The 19,251-nt window shown below is 38.3% G+C and overlaps 1 protein-coding gene across 7 annotated transcripts in view; it reads right to left on the bottom strand.

Annotated features, from left to right (window-relative positions):
* Positions 1-18,315, bottom strand: part of usp25 (ubiquitin specific peptidase 25) — a 31,867-nt gene extending 13,552 nt beyond the window's left edge. Inside the window, exons 1-14 of one of the 7 annotated variants that reach the window (XM_044140773.1) lie at positions 18,088-18,315; positions 13,980-14,057; positions 13,637-13,781; positions 13,382-13,505; positions 12,714-12,876; positions 9,152-9,238; positions 7,524-7,661; positions 6,219-6,292; positions 5,351-5,424; positions 3,792-3,943; positions 2,000-2,127; positions 1,817-1,912; positions 1,485-1,649; positions 13-254 (exon numbers count right to left, since the gene is read on the bottom strand). In XM_044140773.1, the coding sequence (XP_043996708.1) occupies positions 13-254; positions 1,485-1,649; positions 1,817-1,912; positions 2,000-2,127; positions 3,792-3,943; positions 5,351-5,424; positions 6,219-6,292; positions 7,524-7,661; positions 9,152-9,238; positions 12,714-12,876; positions 13,382-13,505; positions 13,637-13,781; positions 13,980-14,057; positions 18,088-18,129 (1,708 nt within the window). In that variant the 5' untranslated portion in view covers positions 18,130-18,315. Of the gene's footprint in view, positions 1-12; positions 255-1,484; positions 1,650-1,816; positions 1,913-1,999; positions 2,128-3,791; positions 3,944-5,350; positions 5,425-6,218; positions 6,296-7,523; positions 7,662-9,151; positions 9,239-12,713; positions 12,877-13,381; positions 13,506-13,636; positions 13,782-13,979; positions 14,058-18,087 lie in introns of all 7 variants that reach the window. The other 6 variants (XM_044140771.1, XM_044140772.1, XM_044140774.1 and 3 more) reach the window with 6 other exon arrangements.
* Positions 18,316-19,251: the final 936 nt, after the last annotated feature.

Raw genomic sequence — 19,251 nt, 5'->3', positions numbered from 1 at the left:
ATGGGAACGTACCACGGGTGTCGTTCTCCACCTCGCTCCTCCAGCGGTGTAAGCAGCCCTCCAGAACCCTCAGCTCTTCCTCTGTGATGTGGCGTGGGGCGGGGTGCATTGGGAGGTCGGGCGGCAGCCGCGACTGGGTGAAGGGCTTGTGAACAGGAACTCTCTGCTGCTGGGCTGCAGGGGGCGCCGCGGAGAGAGCAGAAGCAGGACCCGAACTCTCCTGGGGCGGGACAGAGTCCGGCTCAGCTGTGCTGCTGGGAGGGAAGACAACAAACAACTAATAAATCTGAGCTTTATGAAAGAGGAGCAAAATAAATAAAAAATAAAATTAAAAAAGTCATTAACTCAGAAATGTTTATGATTTAATCCTTTTTCCACATCAATTGTTTGGATCAGGAGTTGAAAAAATTAATATAAATCAATTCAAAACTGTTCCATAATTTTAGTCCATGCACCAAAATGCGCATTTGCTTTGAAGTAGTATGTACAGTTTTATTTTTAAAATTGTACTTCCTTCTGTTATTTCCGTCACTTGAGCTTAAGAACTTTTAGAAATTAATGGGAAATAATCTCTTTCCAGCTCTAAACATCACTAATAGCATTTCTAAATGTACTAAATCTTTTAGTTTCAAAATATTTGACTGAATAAACGATTATGTTCTCTAGCATTCACTTTATATAAAATTCTCAGCTTTTTGTGTCACAAAGGTTTAGTGTTGATTTTATATGTTGCCCCATATTTCTCTAGCGATAGAACAACAAATAAATAATATAATGTTGTTGATAGTTCAAAAACATTTTTTACTTTGTTTAGAAGTTTGATACCTTGGCATAGTTTTTGTTTTATGTATTTTGTACGAGATGCTATAAACCTGAAACCAATAGAAAATCAGTATTGGCATGAGATCTTTCTCCAATCTGACTGAATATAACAGAGACAAAAGGGAGAACTTTCAGCCTCCACAAGACCGGCAGCAGTAAATGCACCAAAAATTTTTAACTCTTTTTTTCTTTTTTTTGTGTGCATGTGCAAAATCATTGAAAACCCAAGTTATTTTCCTTCCTGATTATCAGATGTGCAACTAGAATGAACCATAATAACACACAGATTAGTATTTAGGGAGGTTGCGTTTTCACAAGGCTGCTCCCACACCAACGCTAATACAAGCAGGTTTAGTGTGTTTAAGAGCTGAATCCAGAGTTTTTGTGTGAACCTTCCAAATGGTGTCCAAACAAGTTCATCCTAAGAAACCATTTGCTCCACCCTCATAGAAAACTCTGTTGGAAAAGAGTTGGAAATAATGGTTGCTTAGTCATCTTTTTTGGGTTTGCCTGCTTAAAATGAATTCCATATTTTAATTCTCCTTGAGTGTTCTGAAAAGTAAAATCCATCCATCCATCAAATATTCATTAAACTCATGAATATTTCCCAAGCAAAAACCCAGCGCGCTGAAATGTGCCTCGGGTTTTTTAGCTGAACTTGCCTCTGTGGTGGTAACTGTTGCCCTGTCGTGCCACCAGGGGGGGCTGATGTGTCTATGTCCTCCACTGGGGAGGTGCACACTGGCTTACTGGAGGCGAACTCCATGGCATACTGGAGGACATCTGCCAGAGGAAACCTCTTGGGGCCTGAACCGTAACTCAGATATCTGAAAGGAAACAGAGGAGAACCATGATGGAGGGAAACGCAGGAGGAGAGGGGGAATAAAGGGAAGATGATGAAAGCTTCCAGTCAGAGAGAGAAACCTCCACCCAGAGCTTTCTAGGGGAGCTTTGCTGACCTTGCTAGAGGTCAACAGGTTTTAGTAGAGTTTACCTCTCCAGGCGCTGCTGCAGCACCGTCAGATGCTCCTTCAGCCGCCTGATTTCCTCCCTCTTGATTCTGGTTATTTCCCTGTTTCTGTCCATGTATCTGAAGCACAGAACAGGATTTATTTACAATTACACTTCATGTCAGCAAACAGTTTAATAATGATAAATATTAACATTTCACCCTCACCTGTCCATGTAGAGCATGGAGGGAAACTCCAGCTTGTTGTGGATCTTCTCAGGTCGTCCTAACGCCTGATTGAACTCAAATCTCGACAGTTCAAAGGTCAACACGGGAGGGAGCTCCGTGAACCAGTGCTGAAAGAAAATTTCACATTAAGGTGATTTCGCTTTGCTGCTGTATATTGAAGGAGAAATAAAAGTAAAAAATAAAAGACAACATGCATATGTCTAAGTGTATTTACTCTCTGGAAGGAATAGTGGGATTTTGTAAAGAGATGGTAATAAATACCAGAATTATATTTTTTAAAAATAGGCACATTTTTCCTTGTTACTGAGTGCAAACAGTCTAGTATTACCCTTTAAAGCAACACAACTGATAGTTATGCACTAAACATCAACTTACTGTAGTTATAAAAAAGTAATTTCCATGCAAATTATTTCAGATAGTGAGGTTAATAAATCAAGATATAGTTGACTCTGACCTATGTGCTTTAAAGCAACACAACTGATAGTTATGCACTAAACATCAACTTACTGTAGTTATAAAAAGTAAGTGGCAAATTATTTAAAAATAGTGAGGTTATACTTATAGTTATACTTTTCTATCAGGCTTGGATGTTTGGCGTTGATCAAAATGATCGCCGGTGTTGCAGTGAATTCTGCAGTCTGATTTAAACCAATCCTGCTGAATCGAAGCTTTGGTTTACTGACATTTTGCAAATCTTTCTTCCCCTGCTAGTTTACCGTGGAGAAAAAATACGTATAGGGGTGCAACAAGAGATCACAATATAAAACTACAACAATGTTTCCTGTTAAAGTGAAGCCTGTCTAGTGATTGTTGACCAGTTGCTGTATTGTTCTAAAGTGCAATAAGCCCTTATATGAAGGTGGAGGCTTTATATAAGGCACAGCAAACCAAACACTTGTCACGCTGCTTGTAATAACTCAGTTTGTAAAGCAGTGATGATGATTCCTTCCCTCACTATAAAGGGAAGGAATCATGCATTTTCCAGGCACATTCTGCTACAAAACTACAAAATCACTATGTTACCTTCAGTAATTATGAAAATGATGTAGGTATCTATCAGTAAATGGTTGTATCTGATTCTTTGAAATTGGGCCTTAATGTGAATTCTTTAAATGGGGGTGTCATCACCGCCTACTGGTCCAGGATGGTAGTACCCTGTTTTTTTACTCTGTCCTGCATTTCAACAAATAATGTTTTTTTCTTGATTATGTAAACAATTACAATTTCTACTGCAAGTCTTACACATGTTTTATACTTGTATCTAAAGGTTGTATTAAAAACTGTCAGTTATTTAACACTATATCACACAGGATGATACATTTTGCTTTTGGTGGTTTACACTTCGATGATGCTTTGCAGGAAACCGTCTGATCCAATATGGTGTCAAAGGAGTCGTCTCTACTTCACCCCCACCTCAACCCCTCCACCCAGTTCCACAGGGCTGTACCCATCTGTACCTTGACCTGATAATTAGCTGCTCACAACTGCTCTGGGATAGTGAAGTGAAGACTGTGTCAAAGCAGAGGGCAAATCCAAAATAGAACAAGTGTCACAAAAAGAGCAAAGGCTTTGGAAAACAACCCAACCAATTGCTTCAGTTGTTCAGTTTCAGCAAGTGAAAAAAAGAAAATCATGAGAAGAAATACAACAGTAACCAGTTGGTCTAGATTTAAACCGACATTTATAACTGCAGCATAATGGATTAAAAGATGACCCATTATATCCCTCAGCACAGTTATGAAAATAACTTCCACCTTGTTTCATCTCTTACCTCCTGACCAGATCTGGCAGAGTTCTCTGCTGAGTGCAGGGACTCGATCTCCCCCTCCACCATCGCTGCCTCCAGACATTCATGGAGGTCCTTGAAGCCGTTCACCTGCAGGGGGTACTGGCCAAACATCTCTGTGTTCTCAAACTTTTTTCCTAAGGGATTCCACACAGAGGAGACAGATTGTAAGTTACCAGACTTTCTTTGTATAAGTGGTCCAAAACTCTAGCCTCTGATAAGGGACAATATTTTTATTTTTTTCCCATCATAAGCAACTGACTTTTTATGCCTTTCAATGGCAGATCACATTTTTTTCTGATCTGGATACAAATTTAATTAATTCCAGAGTTTAATGTGTACAGTTGAAACCAGAAGTTAACATAAAATGAATTAATAGTCTTTATTTTAGCTCAGTTAGAAATACTGAAATTATTTTTGTTGTCTAAATGCCACAATAATGACAGAATATGTCAGCTCCATTTAATAATTTCTTCAAAATATGTTTATATACAGAAGAATTATGTCTTCTGGTTGCAACTGTATTACTAAAAATAAAATAATAATGCAAAATAAAATTATTTGTTCCAACATCCCACCCAAACATGCTAGCATTTCTGGAATCAGGCAGCGCTGGAAGAGAACGTGTTCCCTGTACCTCCACAGCTGATTCTCTTTAAATCCTTGGCAGTTAATCTGCATTTTTTCCTCTCTCAGCACACAGCTTATGACATTCTGCGACTACACCCCAATAACCTGGCAACTTCTTAAAGAGAATTTTTAACTATTCTGAGTCAATCTCATCTTCTTCTTTCTCCATGTTACTTGAGGAATAGAAGGTGTCTAATAATTATAAACACCTGGATGTAGAGTTGGCCACACCCTCCCTCGTTACATAAATGCATTTCACCCAATATGCTAAATTCCTCCTTCATTCAGCTTGAATTTGGAAGACAAAGCAAAAGCTAGCAGAAATCATTCAGGGACCTTACTTATATTTGGAAAAACAATTTTAAAGACATTATCAAATTCTTGATATATGTTTCACCTGGTGTCTGAAATTTAAGCTGTGATTTCACCGGTACTTCCAAAACTCCTGAAGGCTGGCGGTAAGATGTTGCAGCTCTTATTGAACATAACCGGACTGGTATTGTGATGGATCATTTTAGGATCAACTTAAAAAGTAACAATTATCAGTGTCTATATTGTCATTTTATCAACACTGTGACACCTGCTGGTGAAGCTGTGACAGCCTTATCAGTCCAAAGCCAGAATTTAAAAGACAATTAGCTAGCAACATTGTCACAAAGTTTTGAGGCACTGAAGGACATTTTACGAGCAGCAGAGTCCACAGACAATGTCAATCAGCCATCAAGGTCTTCCACGATCAATGTAACTGCTCTGCTGTTTTACATGGAGCTCATCTCATTAAGACAAGGGCACCTTTCATTACTAGGGGCAAGGACTCGCCTGCTTTGTGGATGCTGACATCAGACCCCACCAAATCTTGCTTTATATCTGATTCTTTACTATAATTATGTTTTAAATTAAAAACTCACTCTCACCTTCTAACACACCCACAGCGAGGAAGCGGCCGTAGAAAAGCTCCACCATCGGGTTCTTTGGCTTCTCTCCCACGCTGTAAAAGAAATATTTATTTCAGAAAATACAAGCCTTGGCATGAAGTGTCTCCTCATTCAATCACCTAGCAACCACGTCTGCTTGTTTGAGGTGAAAAACAGGGTAAATATTAAAACATTCAGCAATAAGTTAGTGATAAAAAGAAAGCATACGTGTGCAATGAATGGGACAGTTTGAATAAAAATATTAAATCTTCAAAACCTGAATAGCTGGGGGGTGGGGGGTGTTCATTAGGGGTGCACAGGTTGGAGTTTTCAGGCCGATACAGATTTTGGCTGATCCCTTTTGTCTAAGTCTATAATTAGGCGACGAATTCATCAAGTTGGCAACAGCGGGGTGACTGTTTTTAACCCTGGCAGACGTAGCCTGGGTGGTTTTAGTCCTTTGGCGTAGATAGGATCAGATTCCCATCCAAGTATTGGCCGATCTCCCAAAATGAAAAAAATTGTGGTCGATTTACCGGCGCACCTCTGCTGTTTACAGTTAAACGCCACTGACTCTTCTTATAATAGCAAAAAGGAATTCAACTCCTGGTTTACACCTCAGTGTAATTGCTCATTACACTGAGGTGTGTGTTTGGAGTCAGAAGAGTACTGCAGCATAAAATGAGACAGCAAATAGTTGGTTTGTCACTTTATGTCCTCAAACTTTAATGTATTTTATTTCATGAGTAAGTTTGCAGAGGTCCATCATATAAAATCCCAATAAAATTAAAATGAATGTTGTGGTTATAACGTGACAACATGTGAAAGGGTTCAGGAAGTATCCATCGCCACGGTAAGGACAGGTTACCTGTCTTCCTCAGCCTTCATCTGGAAGGCGTCCTCCAGCCAGTCGAGCAGCTTGTGGGTGAACTCGCTTACATCCTGCTGTTAAACAGCACACAAACACACAGGTAAACATTTTCAGTATTACCCCTATAACCATCAAACCGGAGCAATCCCTATGCTTTATACAACCTCCATCAGCTTTCGAAATAAGACGACTCGTTTTTGACAAGGAGTTCACAGACTGGCGAACCTCACAGATAACCTACATTCCCTGAGGCCTCTCTCTTAGTTGTCAGTAGCAACCGGTAATTTGGGTCAGTGCCTATCAGACGTGGCTAAAACTCACGGGAGAGAGAAGACTGATGAGCAGAGGCCAGAAGGCTGACCTCACTTTGCTTCTGCAAAAGTGCTGGCTAAGAACAAACGGCCAAGCAAGGAGCAAAATGAACAGTTATGCGCATTTAACGTGTTTGTCAAATTCAATGATGAAGAGTCCTATAAGGTGGAAGAGTTCACAGGGGATGAAGATTAATAGTCTCTAGATTAAAGAGGTTAAGTGTGTTTGCTCCAATAGAGAAGCACAAAGACATGAAGCAGACAAGCTTGTAGCTGACCCTAATGCTGTTTGAAGGAAGTTGTTCCTTCCCACTGTCACCACATGTCGATAAGACGAGGGAAGGATTTCTGGAAAGTTATTGACTCCTTGAAACTGGGCTTATGTAAGATGGATAACTTCTTTTAACAATTGAAATAATAAACTGGGCCTCCCTGCATTTTACAAAAATGGGATCAAACTGGTATGTTAGTGAATTTGAAGCTATCCACATGCTGGGCTGACATGATAACATATTTATGTTTATTATTTAGATTTTATTGCCTTATAAAGCGACACAATTCTTTGAAGAATTTTCAATTTATACGAGTTACAACATCATTTAATTTCCTTTTGGGATCAATAAAGTAGTTTGGAATTTGAAGCAAATTGGCTCCATATAATTAAACTGAAATCAATTGGTGGGTTTTATTTAGGGGTATCAGAATCAAATAAGCTAAAATTGCTTTTGTAATATGAGATAAGTGTGGAAGTCTTCAAGGCTGTGCTAAAACTTTTCTTACAAGAAAATCAAAAAGCAACACAAACACTACAAGAAGATGCCTACAGTGGTTTCCATGGTAATTCAAAATATCTGATCTGAAACAAGGCTCAAGTTTGCTTAAAACCTGTTGCCCCTCAAAAGACACAAACAGCATTAACACGCTGATCTCTGACTCGGCAGCTGCACAGCACGTTGCTATGGTGAGCAGGTCGTTGCAGAAAGAGGCTTACCTGCTGTGACTCACTGGATTTGAAGGCGTCTTTGAGGATCTCCACTGCCCGGGACGGATCCACGTATTTCCTCTTGGAACCCACCATGAGCGAGAACAGGTTCCTCAGCTCTTGCATAAAGGGCAGATTTCTGTGCTCCTGGTTGTTGCAACACAAGCAGGAGAAAAAATAAATCAATAAATTAACATCTAAAATCTATGAAACTAAAAGTATGACAGGATTCACTAAAATTTGAAATGGAAAAGAAAATTTGTGCTTTTCGATCATGTGTTGTGATTTGGAGTTTTGCCTGTAGGAATAGAAAACTATTAAGGAAAGAAATGGTACTTCTTGTGAGATGAAACCTCTGACTTCAGAGTCTGTGTCAAACCAATTGCTGCTCGTAGATCAAGCGGTGAGAGTTTTCTGGGGACATTTTTGTCTTTCTCACAGTGCATATGACTCTCTACAATCTTAACCCTCGTAAGACTGAACAAGGGTTAAGACTTACCAGTCTTTCCCCCCACATAATTCATGCAGCATCTTATGGGTTGGCAACAGAAGAGAGCCAGTGGTGATAAATTTGCACTAAGCGATGATGGATGCAGAAAAGGTAGCAAGGTTATATTAGCAGCTATTTAGCTGTAGCCTCAACCACACAACACAATAAAGATATCTGCATGTGACTCAAACTTTTACCTGGCAGAAAAGTCGCATGAGAAAAAGAATTTATACATAAGATGCCAGATTAAAATTAAGCCCCTCTATTAACATATTTAAAACCACATTAAATTTTAAAGCAAATTTAAGGCCTTAATTTTAGATAAAGATAGGTTTCTTTTTAAGAAGAAACAAAACAGACAAGAGAGTGAGACACAGCCATGGCGACATGACTGTGGAGTACAAAATTATACGTGTTTAAGGTTTTCATATCACACATTTGTTTTAATCAGATAAAATCCAATAAATATGCAAATGACTATTAAAAAACACAGCATTCCTAAATTTGCAAAAAATTAAGTTGACTAAAATGCCGGATGACATAGTCGAGAAAAACTTGATTAAAGGTGACTAAAAGGGAGCTAAAAGTGAATTGAATTTTAGTCACAAGACTAAAATTACATTTCAAACAAAGCAGATCATCTGAGAAAACAAACTGTGGTCAGTTTAAAGCGGACCAAACAGTCTCATTTTTCTCCAATGAGGGAGTGAGGATCAGGGAGAGGCCGGCGTTGCTGATGTAAGTCCAACATACTAACAACCTCCAGCAATCTCACACGTAAGTAAAGCACCAGTGATTAGAATGAAGGGTGTCAAGATGAAGAGGGGTCAGCCCCAAATTACGTTTCCACAGCAGTGGATTAGATTAGATCAGCAACAGCAGGCCGACCCTATAGGACTGCTCTCTGGAGCTGAGATGGCAGACTGAGTGTGTGGTTAAAGTAATTTACTTTAATCTGAAAGCTGTTCTATCATGGATACAAGATGTGAAACGTTCAGCCAACATGACCTAAGCAATATTCCCAGATCACAACCCAGAACCCTTCTGATTTGTGGAACTCCACCTGTCTTCACAGGAACTGCTAGCTCCAGTTAAGAGCAGCTGCACTAACAAAGTTTAGAAGATGTTACTTCAGCTTTCAACTCACCTTCTGGTTGCGAGGCAGATCAAGGACTCTGGCGGGTGGCGAGTAGTTGAGAACCAGCCTCTGGAACTCCAGCAAGTTGAACAGAGACTGGAGGGCAAGAAGAAATGAAGCTATGTTAGAAACCTTGCACATGAAATATCAGCAACTGAACAATTGAGGATGCAATGCCATTGGCTGAGAAAAAAACCCCAGAAAAAAAACCCCAATAGCTTTAACACAAAAACAGATAGAAAATACCTTCTACACCTTAAAAAAAGACCTTCTACAAAGTGGCATTATTCCAGATATGTTTATAAGTCTTTTTTTATTCCAAGTTGAATGTAAAGTCTCTAGCGACTGACATAAGGATTTTCCCGTCCAAACCACATCATCCAGGTCTCCAAACCTGCCCTGTTTATCGTCAAGTCTGAATTACCTCAGGGACATTAGATAATCATCTTTTAACCCTTTAATATGTATTAATACTTATCTTTTAACATTCATTTTTCCAACCAAAAATCTACTAATTCATATTTTGAAAATTGTTCAAAAGTAATATTTATCTCCTTAGAAACGTAAAAAGGCATTTATGCTCTAAGAAAATAATCAGACAAAAAAAACTCTGTGTTGAATTTCTGAATGAATCAGTGTTTTTCAGTCTTTGTAATGTCTAAGTTAAACTTGTTTATTCTGTCTTCATATTGTTCCCTCCATTTGCACTAAGTGTGGTTTGGAAACTTTTCTTCTCACTCTGAGCTGAGGAAATTTTAATAATCTTGAGAAACTATTTTCTAAATACACATTTAAAACGTTCAGAATTTTAGTCAAGATGTTCAAATTTTAGAAACAAATTACACCATGATGAACGAGATAAAGGAGTTGAAAGCAAATAAAGAAGAATGTCAAACCTCTGAAAGAACAAAAGAGTAAGTGCTTTTATTTTGATGTTTTTAGCCAAAACTATCCTTGTGATGTTGCAACTAGCTTATCAGCGAGAGAATGAATAGCTTATATTTAGAGAGACTTTTATGTGGTAATTATTCTGAAGCTACAGCTATCGTAAACACATCGTTATGAGCCATTGACGTCCCATAATCCCTAAATATCACTAGCTATTAATCAAGCTAATCCTTTCCCAGTAAAATGTGCAGCAGCAGAAGTCTGCAGCTGCATTAAAGAGTCGAGTCTCAGACCAGGAGTACAAGTCTAAAGTCTTGTGGATTTGCTTGGGTTTTTGCCACTTTTGCTATGGTGACTTACAAAACACAACTTTTCTATAGCATTACTGCAGTTATACAAGAAGCCCACTGCAAGTATTTGTATGCCTAATTTATTCACATCTTATTTGAGTTAATGATATATTGTTATTGCTTTGCACTATTTAGTGTTACTATATTGTGATTGCACTAACGTTTGATTTACTGTAACAGTATCAGACTGTTTTTTACGTGTTTATTGAATCAAGGAAAAGTTCCCCTTCACTGTGTGATATAAATGTTGCTCTACATGTTACCACGTCACTGACTTTACCTCTGGGAAAATAATAAAACAGCTGTTTATTCATTTTGGGAGTGAACGGAGTTGTCAGAACGCTGGTTTGTAATCTATTAATAAAGTTTGACTGAACTATCTGACTGTTTTCTTGATATTCCCTTTAGCGCAGCTCCATTTAATGGATGCATAACGTAACTCCAGCCTGTAGCGTCTATTCTATGCGCCTTATAATGCGGTGCGCCTTATATAAAAAAAATTTTAAAATAGGCCATTTATTGAAGGTTCGCCTTATAATGCAGTGCGCCTTATAGTGCGGAAAATACGATACATATTATTATATCAATCCAATCAAATCAGTTTTATTTGTATTGTGCCAAATTACATCAAAGTGAAAAGATGCTAAAGAATTTCATTTTAAAAAATAATTATCGAACGCAGAGACAGCTGTAATATTTTAACAGTTTGTTCATTAGTAGTTTTATCAATACATTTTGCCACAACCTGCTCTTTGAGAACGAGCATGAGCTTGATGTAGCATGAAACGAAAACGAGTTTGACACCCGTTTTAGATGGATCTTACCAATAGTGTGATAACTAGAGTTGAATTAGTTATTTTACCCACAGAAAGCAGAGAAGAGTAAGAAACTTCGAACACAGATACATGAAAGTATTTAATCTAATCTAATCTGATAAATTAGTGAAATTACATTGTTGTGTCGTTAAGGCAAAGGATTACTTGTCTTTGGAAGATTGGGACTTTTTCTTCCCCCAGGAAAAAAAAGTTGTTTACTTCAAAGTGAGCAGGCCAAAGCAGTGCTGTCTTCTTAGCTGTATGGATAACATTACAGGCAAAAGCCAAGCATCATGTGATGGTGTATCCAGTTTTCATTTGGCATATTTCAGCTCAGATCACATTTTACCACCAAGTCCAGTAGCACATGAGATGTGATTAAACTTCCCTGGATTTCTAACATCATAACAGCTGATTTGATTCCAGTAATTAGAGTTTCAGATCATTACAACCCCATGAAACTAAACAAGAATACATTAAACAGGTTTTAGAAGAAAAAACACACACAAATGTTTTTACGTTTTTGATTATAGTATTTTCAGTCTGAAAGTTTCCAAGGCTGAAGAGTTATTAAATTACTTCTGAATTTGAAAGCAAGGTTGATAAAAGGGGAAACCATGTTAGCAAATGTAATGCCCTGACAAAACATTTTCTGCATACATCACTGGCATGAATGCATTTTAATATTGTCATAATACTTATTAAAGGGGCAGTATTATGCGTTTTCCGCACACAAGCATTATTTTACAGCACAATCATGTAACTATGTCACCTCCTGTTGTAATAAAAATGCTACATATATCAAATTGGAACTATAAACAAATTTGACACTGTAATTTACTGCCCTGAAATTGGGCCTCTGCTTCTTTAAAAACTCCAGCTCTTTCTGAAACTCCACTTTCAGAAAGTCATAGCAACATTACTTCCCCATTAACCCTTCAACAAAGCTTTTACTGATGTTGTGCTGAGAAGTAGCTCGTATAATGAGCTCAGCAGATGAACATTTCCACCAGGTGTTTGCTAACTGCTGCTGGCTAGTCTGATGGAGCTGAGTGGGGCATTTGCAGTACAGTGGAACTCTGTGAGGTGGAGCCTCGAAAGATTGGAAACTGTTGCAGCTCCTCCTTGGAACTGTAGCAGTGGCTGGTACTTGGTCCCACCAAGTGTTTTGCATAGCTGAACGGTTGCCATGGGAGATTAAAAGATTTCTCAAACATGCACAAAGGAATCAAGGCAAAACTACAGGTTTGTTTTTGATGAGGGAATAACATTATAACACAATGAAAAGCTTAACAAAAAGAAAAAAAAGAAATGATTTTATTTAATACTGCCCCTTTAAGACATCTCCACCACCACCAAACCTTCATACAACATCCTGAAAAATCATTTCAATTCCTCCCAGTTAGAATATAATGCTCATCAAACATTAGGCATTACTATTGCATACACTTATTTTATGTGGATGATACCATTCTTTTTTGTGTAACTTTAATTTGGACCAATATTTTAAGCATTTACCTGTATGACAGCACTGAACCAACAGGTATTGCCGACGTTCTTTAGACCCACTGGGCAGCTGTCTATCCTCTTTCTGTCATGTGGGTTGGGCGAGTCGCTCCATACTTCTGTGTGGGTACGCTTTAGACTCGCCTTGTTCTCTGCTATGCTGGCCTCCAAAACCCTACAAGAACAGAAACCAGGGAATCCTTGTTTTAGCTGATTTTTTTTAAATTAAAAACAACTCAAACTGAAATTTTTTTTAAAACGTAGACATAAATGTTGTGATTTATACATTTATTTTATGACTCTGCACCAGTACAGCACACTTAAATCCACCAATAGTTTCACAAGCTTGTAAGCATGTGAAAACAACACAAATTTGTTCAGTCAGTACTTTTAGTAGCATTAACAGCCAATTAAAAAAAAACAAGAAACAAACTGACAAACAATAGGTTGACTGCTTTGGTCAAACGTGTAAAAAAACAAACCAAAGCAAATAGTTCAGAAAGTGCAATTAGGAATTTTAAATATAAAGTAAAAAATAAAAATAAAGCATGATATCGCTTAGAGCACAAAGCATAGTTAGACTGAACAGAAAGATCTAGAATTTTTTTCCCCGATATCTGGACCGATACAGATATCAATATCGGATCGATGCATCTCCACTATCTTTGTCCTGAGCTCACCTGCTGATGGCCTGCTCCTCATCAGTGATGCCCGTCTCCCTAAACGCCCTGCTGGACTCCTCCAGGCTGAGGGCAATCGCCCTCTGCAGGTCATCTTTATCATCCCCTGTCAGGTCGATTACATCTGCAGCAGCAGCAACAACAAAAAGCATCAACAGACATTATGTTGATGTTCATTCATGTTCCGCAAAACATTTGCACACATTGCTATAAGAATAAATTTTGTCTCATCCCACTCTGAGGTAATGTGCTTACTTGTGTCTGCCTGGCTGCCAACGCTGATATATCTGTCGCTGGCCACCTGGGAAGTCTGGTAATAGGTCGTCTCATCTTGCTGAGGAACCTTTGAGTTCTTCTCTGTTAAAAACGCCACCGCCTCAGCCACGTCTCCATTGCTCACCTGCAGTGAGAAGAAACAAAAAAACTGAACGTTAACAGAGCAGGAAAAGCTAAAGACATATTTTACACTTTCTACATTGAATCAAATACAAACTGCATGAGATTTTGACTTAAGAGGGATGTGTGTCGTTTCAGCAGTAAACTATAAATGGGGAAAATGTTAACCCCGGTTTCATACAAACGAGAAACGTGGCCGTACCTGCAGGGCCTGCTGAAGCAGCTGAATGTCTGTGGTGCCTGTGACCTCTCTCAGCTGGTTTAGTAGTGTCTGCTGGTGCTGTTGAGGGAGAGACAGAAAAATGATAAAAATGCAGCCACAGGCTAAGCTCAGTTGAGTTGCTGGTTCGATTATTCTCTTTACAAATGGAAAACAAAGACAGGAAACAGCACTTTTCTAGCACTCTTTTCTTGGAAAAGCCAAAAGCCACGTCAAGTGACAGTAGAAAACTTTTTTGGCACACTGGGGATGTTACTTTGAATTTTTCAGCTTCTGTAAACTTGATCTAATGCGATACTTCAGATCGTTGATGATTTAGCTTATTAATTTTAAACTCCCCAAAATTTCTTAACTTTCTAAAATTAAGAAAATGATGGAGAATTTTATTTTTTGTCAGAAAACCTTTAAAGGAATAAAGGCAAGTGGAACTCTCAGACGTTTTGTCTCATTATTATGTTTCATTAGAATGTTCAAAGTTATAGATGGTCTACAATATCATATTTTTGTTGTTTAACTTGCCTGCCATGACATTCAAGTCCCTAAAGCTCTCATGTTATTCTTCAGTTGCATCAAACATCCCAGAGGCTTTGAATCCCATTCAAACCATAAGGTTCACAATAAGGAGAGCATGAACTCGTCCAAATGAATCTGGGAATTGAACTATATCAAAAATCTTATTCATAACTGTCATCAACAAGAAAGTTGCCATACGGTTTAGATTTCCAACAAGGTGTAGTCTCTAAGCTAAATAGCCCATGCTTGGACAAATTCCACTAAATATAATGAATAAGCAGAACTTTTTTGACTTCACTGCTACAACACAAAGATAAAAACAAATAATTCGCATTATTTCCTCAGGCCACAAACTACTGGAAATAATGGCTTTTAGGGTGAGACTGACATCAATAGCACTGTGTACAAAAGCTTTTTAAAGGTGCTCTTATGAATCTGTAACAGTTACAACAAAAAGGTAATTAAAAGAAAAGAAAAAAAACATAGCGCCTGGAAGAATAATGTGATGTCACACAGCAGCACTCGCACTAAGTTAATGAAACTTCTATCCGACAAGTGGAAAGTGGAAAACTCTGCATGGCTACTGTTTCTGCAATGCAGGTATGCATCACAGCATTACCTCAGTAGAAGAAGTTCACAAAAAGGTATTAGAAAATCTCAGCTGGGGAAAAAAAAAGAACAGGCACAAAAAAGGAAGGCTGACACAGGATTGTTGAGTGTTTGTAAAATAAGTAAAATGCTAAATAACAATGCACTGATCCAGATCTGAGTGAAAAAGGGAGATCAGTTACAGCACTCCAACTTTTTTCCAATGTGTCTGCATGAGATTCTATTATGTTTTTATTGTTCTTTTCAGGCATTTCTTGTTTTTAGATGTCTTCTTTTTACACATCTCCTTTCTTTATTCTTATGATCCAGTTGCAATAATAACATTGGAAATTACAGCAATCACGACATCGTTAAACATTTTGATTGATGTCATTAGTGTCCAGTTTGAGCATCTGCTGCTGTGAGACTAACTGGCTAAATATAGTGCTAGCATGAAAAGTGTAAGTTCATAAGTTTTGGAGTAGAAAAGCCGACAACAACGGCACAGCAAATGACTAGCAAGTGAAAATGTGCCGTTGTTGTAGTGCTGATTTATAACAAAATAAACACAAGTTGTTTAATTTAATAATCGCATTTTAAACAAAGCTACATCAAGAAAATAAAACATTTTCAATAGTAAAAACAGTTTTTGGTGAAAATTTGTTGAATAAATAGATGCACGAGCTCAACAACAATTATGCTATCGAGCTTATTCAACCATCAGATGGGTGCAAAGTGCTGCTGCAACATGTTTAGTATTGAGATGCTTCGCTGACAGGCTAACTCCACAGTGGTCTTTTACAGCATATGCAAAGGCTCCGACTCAGGACTTTTGTATGTGAAAAAAAAGAAAAAGATTAATTGCATTAAAATTTTAAACATCTTAACAGCTATGTAATTAATTAATCAAAATTAACATGTTAAAATCCCAACCCTTGTTCTGATGTGTGAAACAAACAGATAAAAACATAATTCGACCTGCTAATCTCTAATCAGCGCTGATTAAGAAAAGAATTCGCCAATACTAATGTCCAGCTGAATGACTGGTGCCTTTATTTACATATATTTTAAATAAAAATGATCTGGATTTTTTTCTTCAATAAATAAAGAATAAATTAACGGGTAGAACAACCCCAGGAGAAAACATTTGTCGGTCACGGCTGTGGATCGTAAATCCAAGACTCCAATTGTTGGGTTGGGAAAATCTGCTTGTTTATACAGACGGTACAACTGGAACGACACACAACAAAGGTGACTCTTGTCATTTGTTCTTGAAATAACCAAGTCAAATGAAGTGTGAGGAGAAGATTTGAGTTTCAAACTAGTTTACTTAAAGAAATCTAACAGAAACTGGTCTGACTCTCCATACATTCTCAGTATCTGTTTATAATGGAAGAGCATTCACCCCTTTGCCGGAGGCTGACATGACAATGTAACTCAGTCGGTGTCAGAAAGATTGATGGTTTTAGGATGGTGTCTTCCTGATCAATGAGGTATGGAGTGGGCTCGGCTTGAGACAGTTTCAGGCCAAGCCATCTACAACAGCAGTGACTCAGACATGCGCGCGCACACACACGTACATGCACGTGAATCTCAGTGAAACACCTTTGGCACCAGAGCAACTCTGGGGCTCAGCAGAGGGTTACAGGCAAGGGTGGACCCAGTCTCTGTACCACAAGAAAACAAAACAACCTGACAGGAAAGTCCATTCCTATGACAGGTCATCACATGAAAAATAGCACCACACCCGACTCTTCCAAAAACTCTCTTGACGGAGTATACAAACACTGTGCAGATCTTTTTGAAATGTGTTGAATAATAATAATAATAATAATAATAATAATAATAATAATTGTTGCTAATATTTGAAATCAGGGTTAAGAGGAGTAGTCTGCACTGTTTGCAAACACCAACCACAAAAAAAGTGCGTTTTAAATACCATTATTGTTACTCAAGTTGAAACTGCAGGCCCTGTGAAGGTCAAGGCGGTTTGTGTTACGATGCTACTTTTAGGTTTGAGTCACTGGTGGAAGCTTCCGTAGTTATTTTACCCCAAGCCAAGTCAGATTCACAAGAAGCAGGACATTTAACCGCGATTATGTAACATCACTGCGCATACATGGAGCGACAAAACGTAATATCGGCGTTTCAAGAACCGGTGCTATGCACGGTGGCCACGCTAAATTCCATGAAAACACGGATCTAAAGCAACGGAGTGGATTCTAAAAACACCTTGGTAAAATGAGAGTATGATGGGATGTAACATAATAATCTGCCTTACCGGCTATGAACCATCACACGCTTGGCTCGCTATCTGACTACTCAATCGCATCAGGGCTCGGCTGTATGCCGCCTTCGCCGTTGGCCACGCTTTGTAAACAAAGACATCAGTTATGTGATGAGTTACCAAGGAAACATTCGCACTCGTAGACGCAGCGTTGCTATTTATGCAGCACTGCATATATAAATACCACTGATTAAGGAAGCCCACCCAAAGATTCTCCAGTACAACGCCCGTTGGTTGAATTAAAACACGTATTTAACAAGAAGACTAGGTAAAATACCAGTAATAAAGCCCAAACTGCCGCTGGGCTTGCTTTTTAGAAAAACAAACGGCATTAATTTCGACATAAATTAATTTATTGTTTTATAAACGACACTTTGAACAGCAGCCAGCTTTTCACAAAGGCGGACTTGGCTCAAATGTGTCATAACACGGTCCCGTTAGCTATAGCTAACAAACAGCTAGCATAATATTGGTCAGCTGCGTAGCATCGGGCCTTACTAAATAGGAATTACTGAGCAGTTCTAAACTGTTTTCTTTACAATAGGTTGCCAAATAACTTATCAATCCGCAATTAAATGCCAGTCTAACTAACCAAGACGCTGACTTGCGGACTCCTGTTTGTTGTTGAGTCATAAAACTATGCAGCGATGCAGTTAGGCTAAAGCTAGCTAACCGTTAAGTTATCTTCCACAACAGGCTTACCTTCTGAGAATGCTGCTGGAGGACATTCTGCTCCACGGTCATGGCCGCTTCGGAGATAAATGCTGTTAAATTCAAACCAAGAGCAACGAAACACGCGCGGTACCCGTTAACCTGAAAAGCGAATTCAAACAAGACCCTACGATGTCCCCTCCTTGATCAGCGACATCACGGCCGCCATAGCAGAGTGACTAGCGCAGCTCGTCAGCAGGCATGACAACATTGCTCTACGCTCGCGAGAGAGCAGGGATCGATTCTTCATGTCTGCCTAAACCGCAAATACGTCATTACCATTAGCCAGGGCATGCAGGATCTGACACATATTATAATTTTTCTGAATTTCAAAAAATTATTAGAGCTATTATTATATTTATTATATTATATATTATTTATATTATATTTTATTCACAGCTAAATGTTTTTATGAGAACCCTGATTACAGAACCCCTGATCTACCTGGACTTCTGATTAATGGGCACAATATCACAGGTAATAAACTAAGTAACTCAAAAATTAGGGAATGCTTTACTAGTACTTTGGTTTCCTTTTATATAAAATCCAAATTTTATATCGCATTTCTTTTCAAAGGTTCAAAGAATTAAAATTAGAACAAACTATTTAAATCTTTCCGTTCCTCCAAAACCCAAGGAAGTCCATTTTAAAATCGTTTCAGGTGTTTATCCCTCTAAGGAATTCCGTAGACTTCGATTTGCTATTGATGATAACACTTGTTTATTTTGTGACGGTGATATCGAGTCGACTGTACATCTCTTCTATGAAGGTGTTTATTGCGAAGCTTTGTGGGATGATGTGCACTACTGGCTTTTTCCTAAAATTCCAAACGTACCTGAATTTTCAAAGAAAGACATTATTTTTGTGACTCTGAGAAAAGAAAAGAAAACCAAAGCATCTTTCTCCACTTTTCACAAGGAACTCTGCCACCTCTTCTTATCTCTAAATTTCATGAACAAAGAACAAGATGCAGAACTGTATAATATGATAAACAATTTGAATCTGATGGAAAACCCCTAATGTGTGTTTTTGTTTTGTTGTTTATTTTTTGTTCTTTTTGTGTCGCTATTTGTTTTTTCTTTTCGTCATTTCTATAAATATGGAAGCAACCTAGGTTGGCTTCTTCAATTTTTTCAGATTTGTGTACATCTAATG

The sequence above is a fragment of the Gambusia affinis genome, linkage group LG15 (genome assembly GCF_019740435.1).
Source record: "Gambusia affinis linkage group LG15, SWU_Gaff_1.0, whole genome shotgun sequence".
Taxonomy (NCBI): Eukaryota; Metazoa; Chordata; class Actinopteri; order Cyprinodontiformes; family Poeciliidae; genus Gambusia; species Gambusia affinis.
The sequence above is the reverse complement of the archived record's forward strand: the minus strand, read 5'-3'. Positions and strand labels throughout refer to the sequence as shown.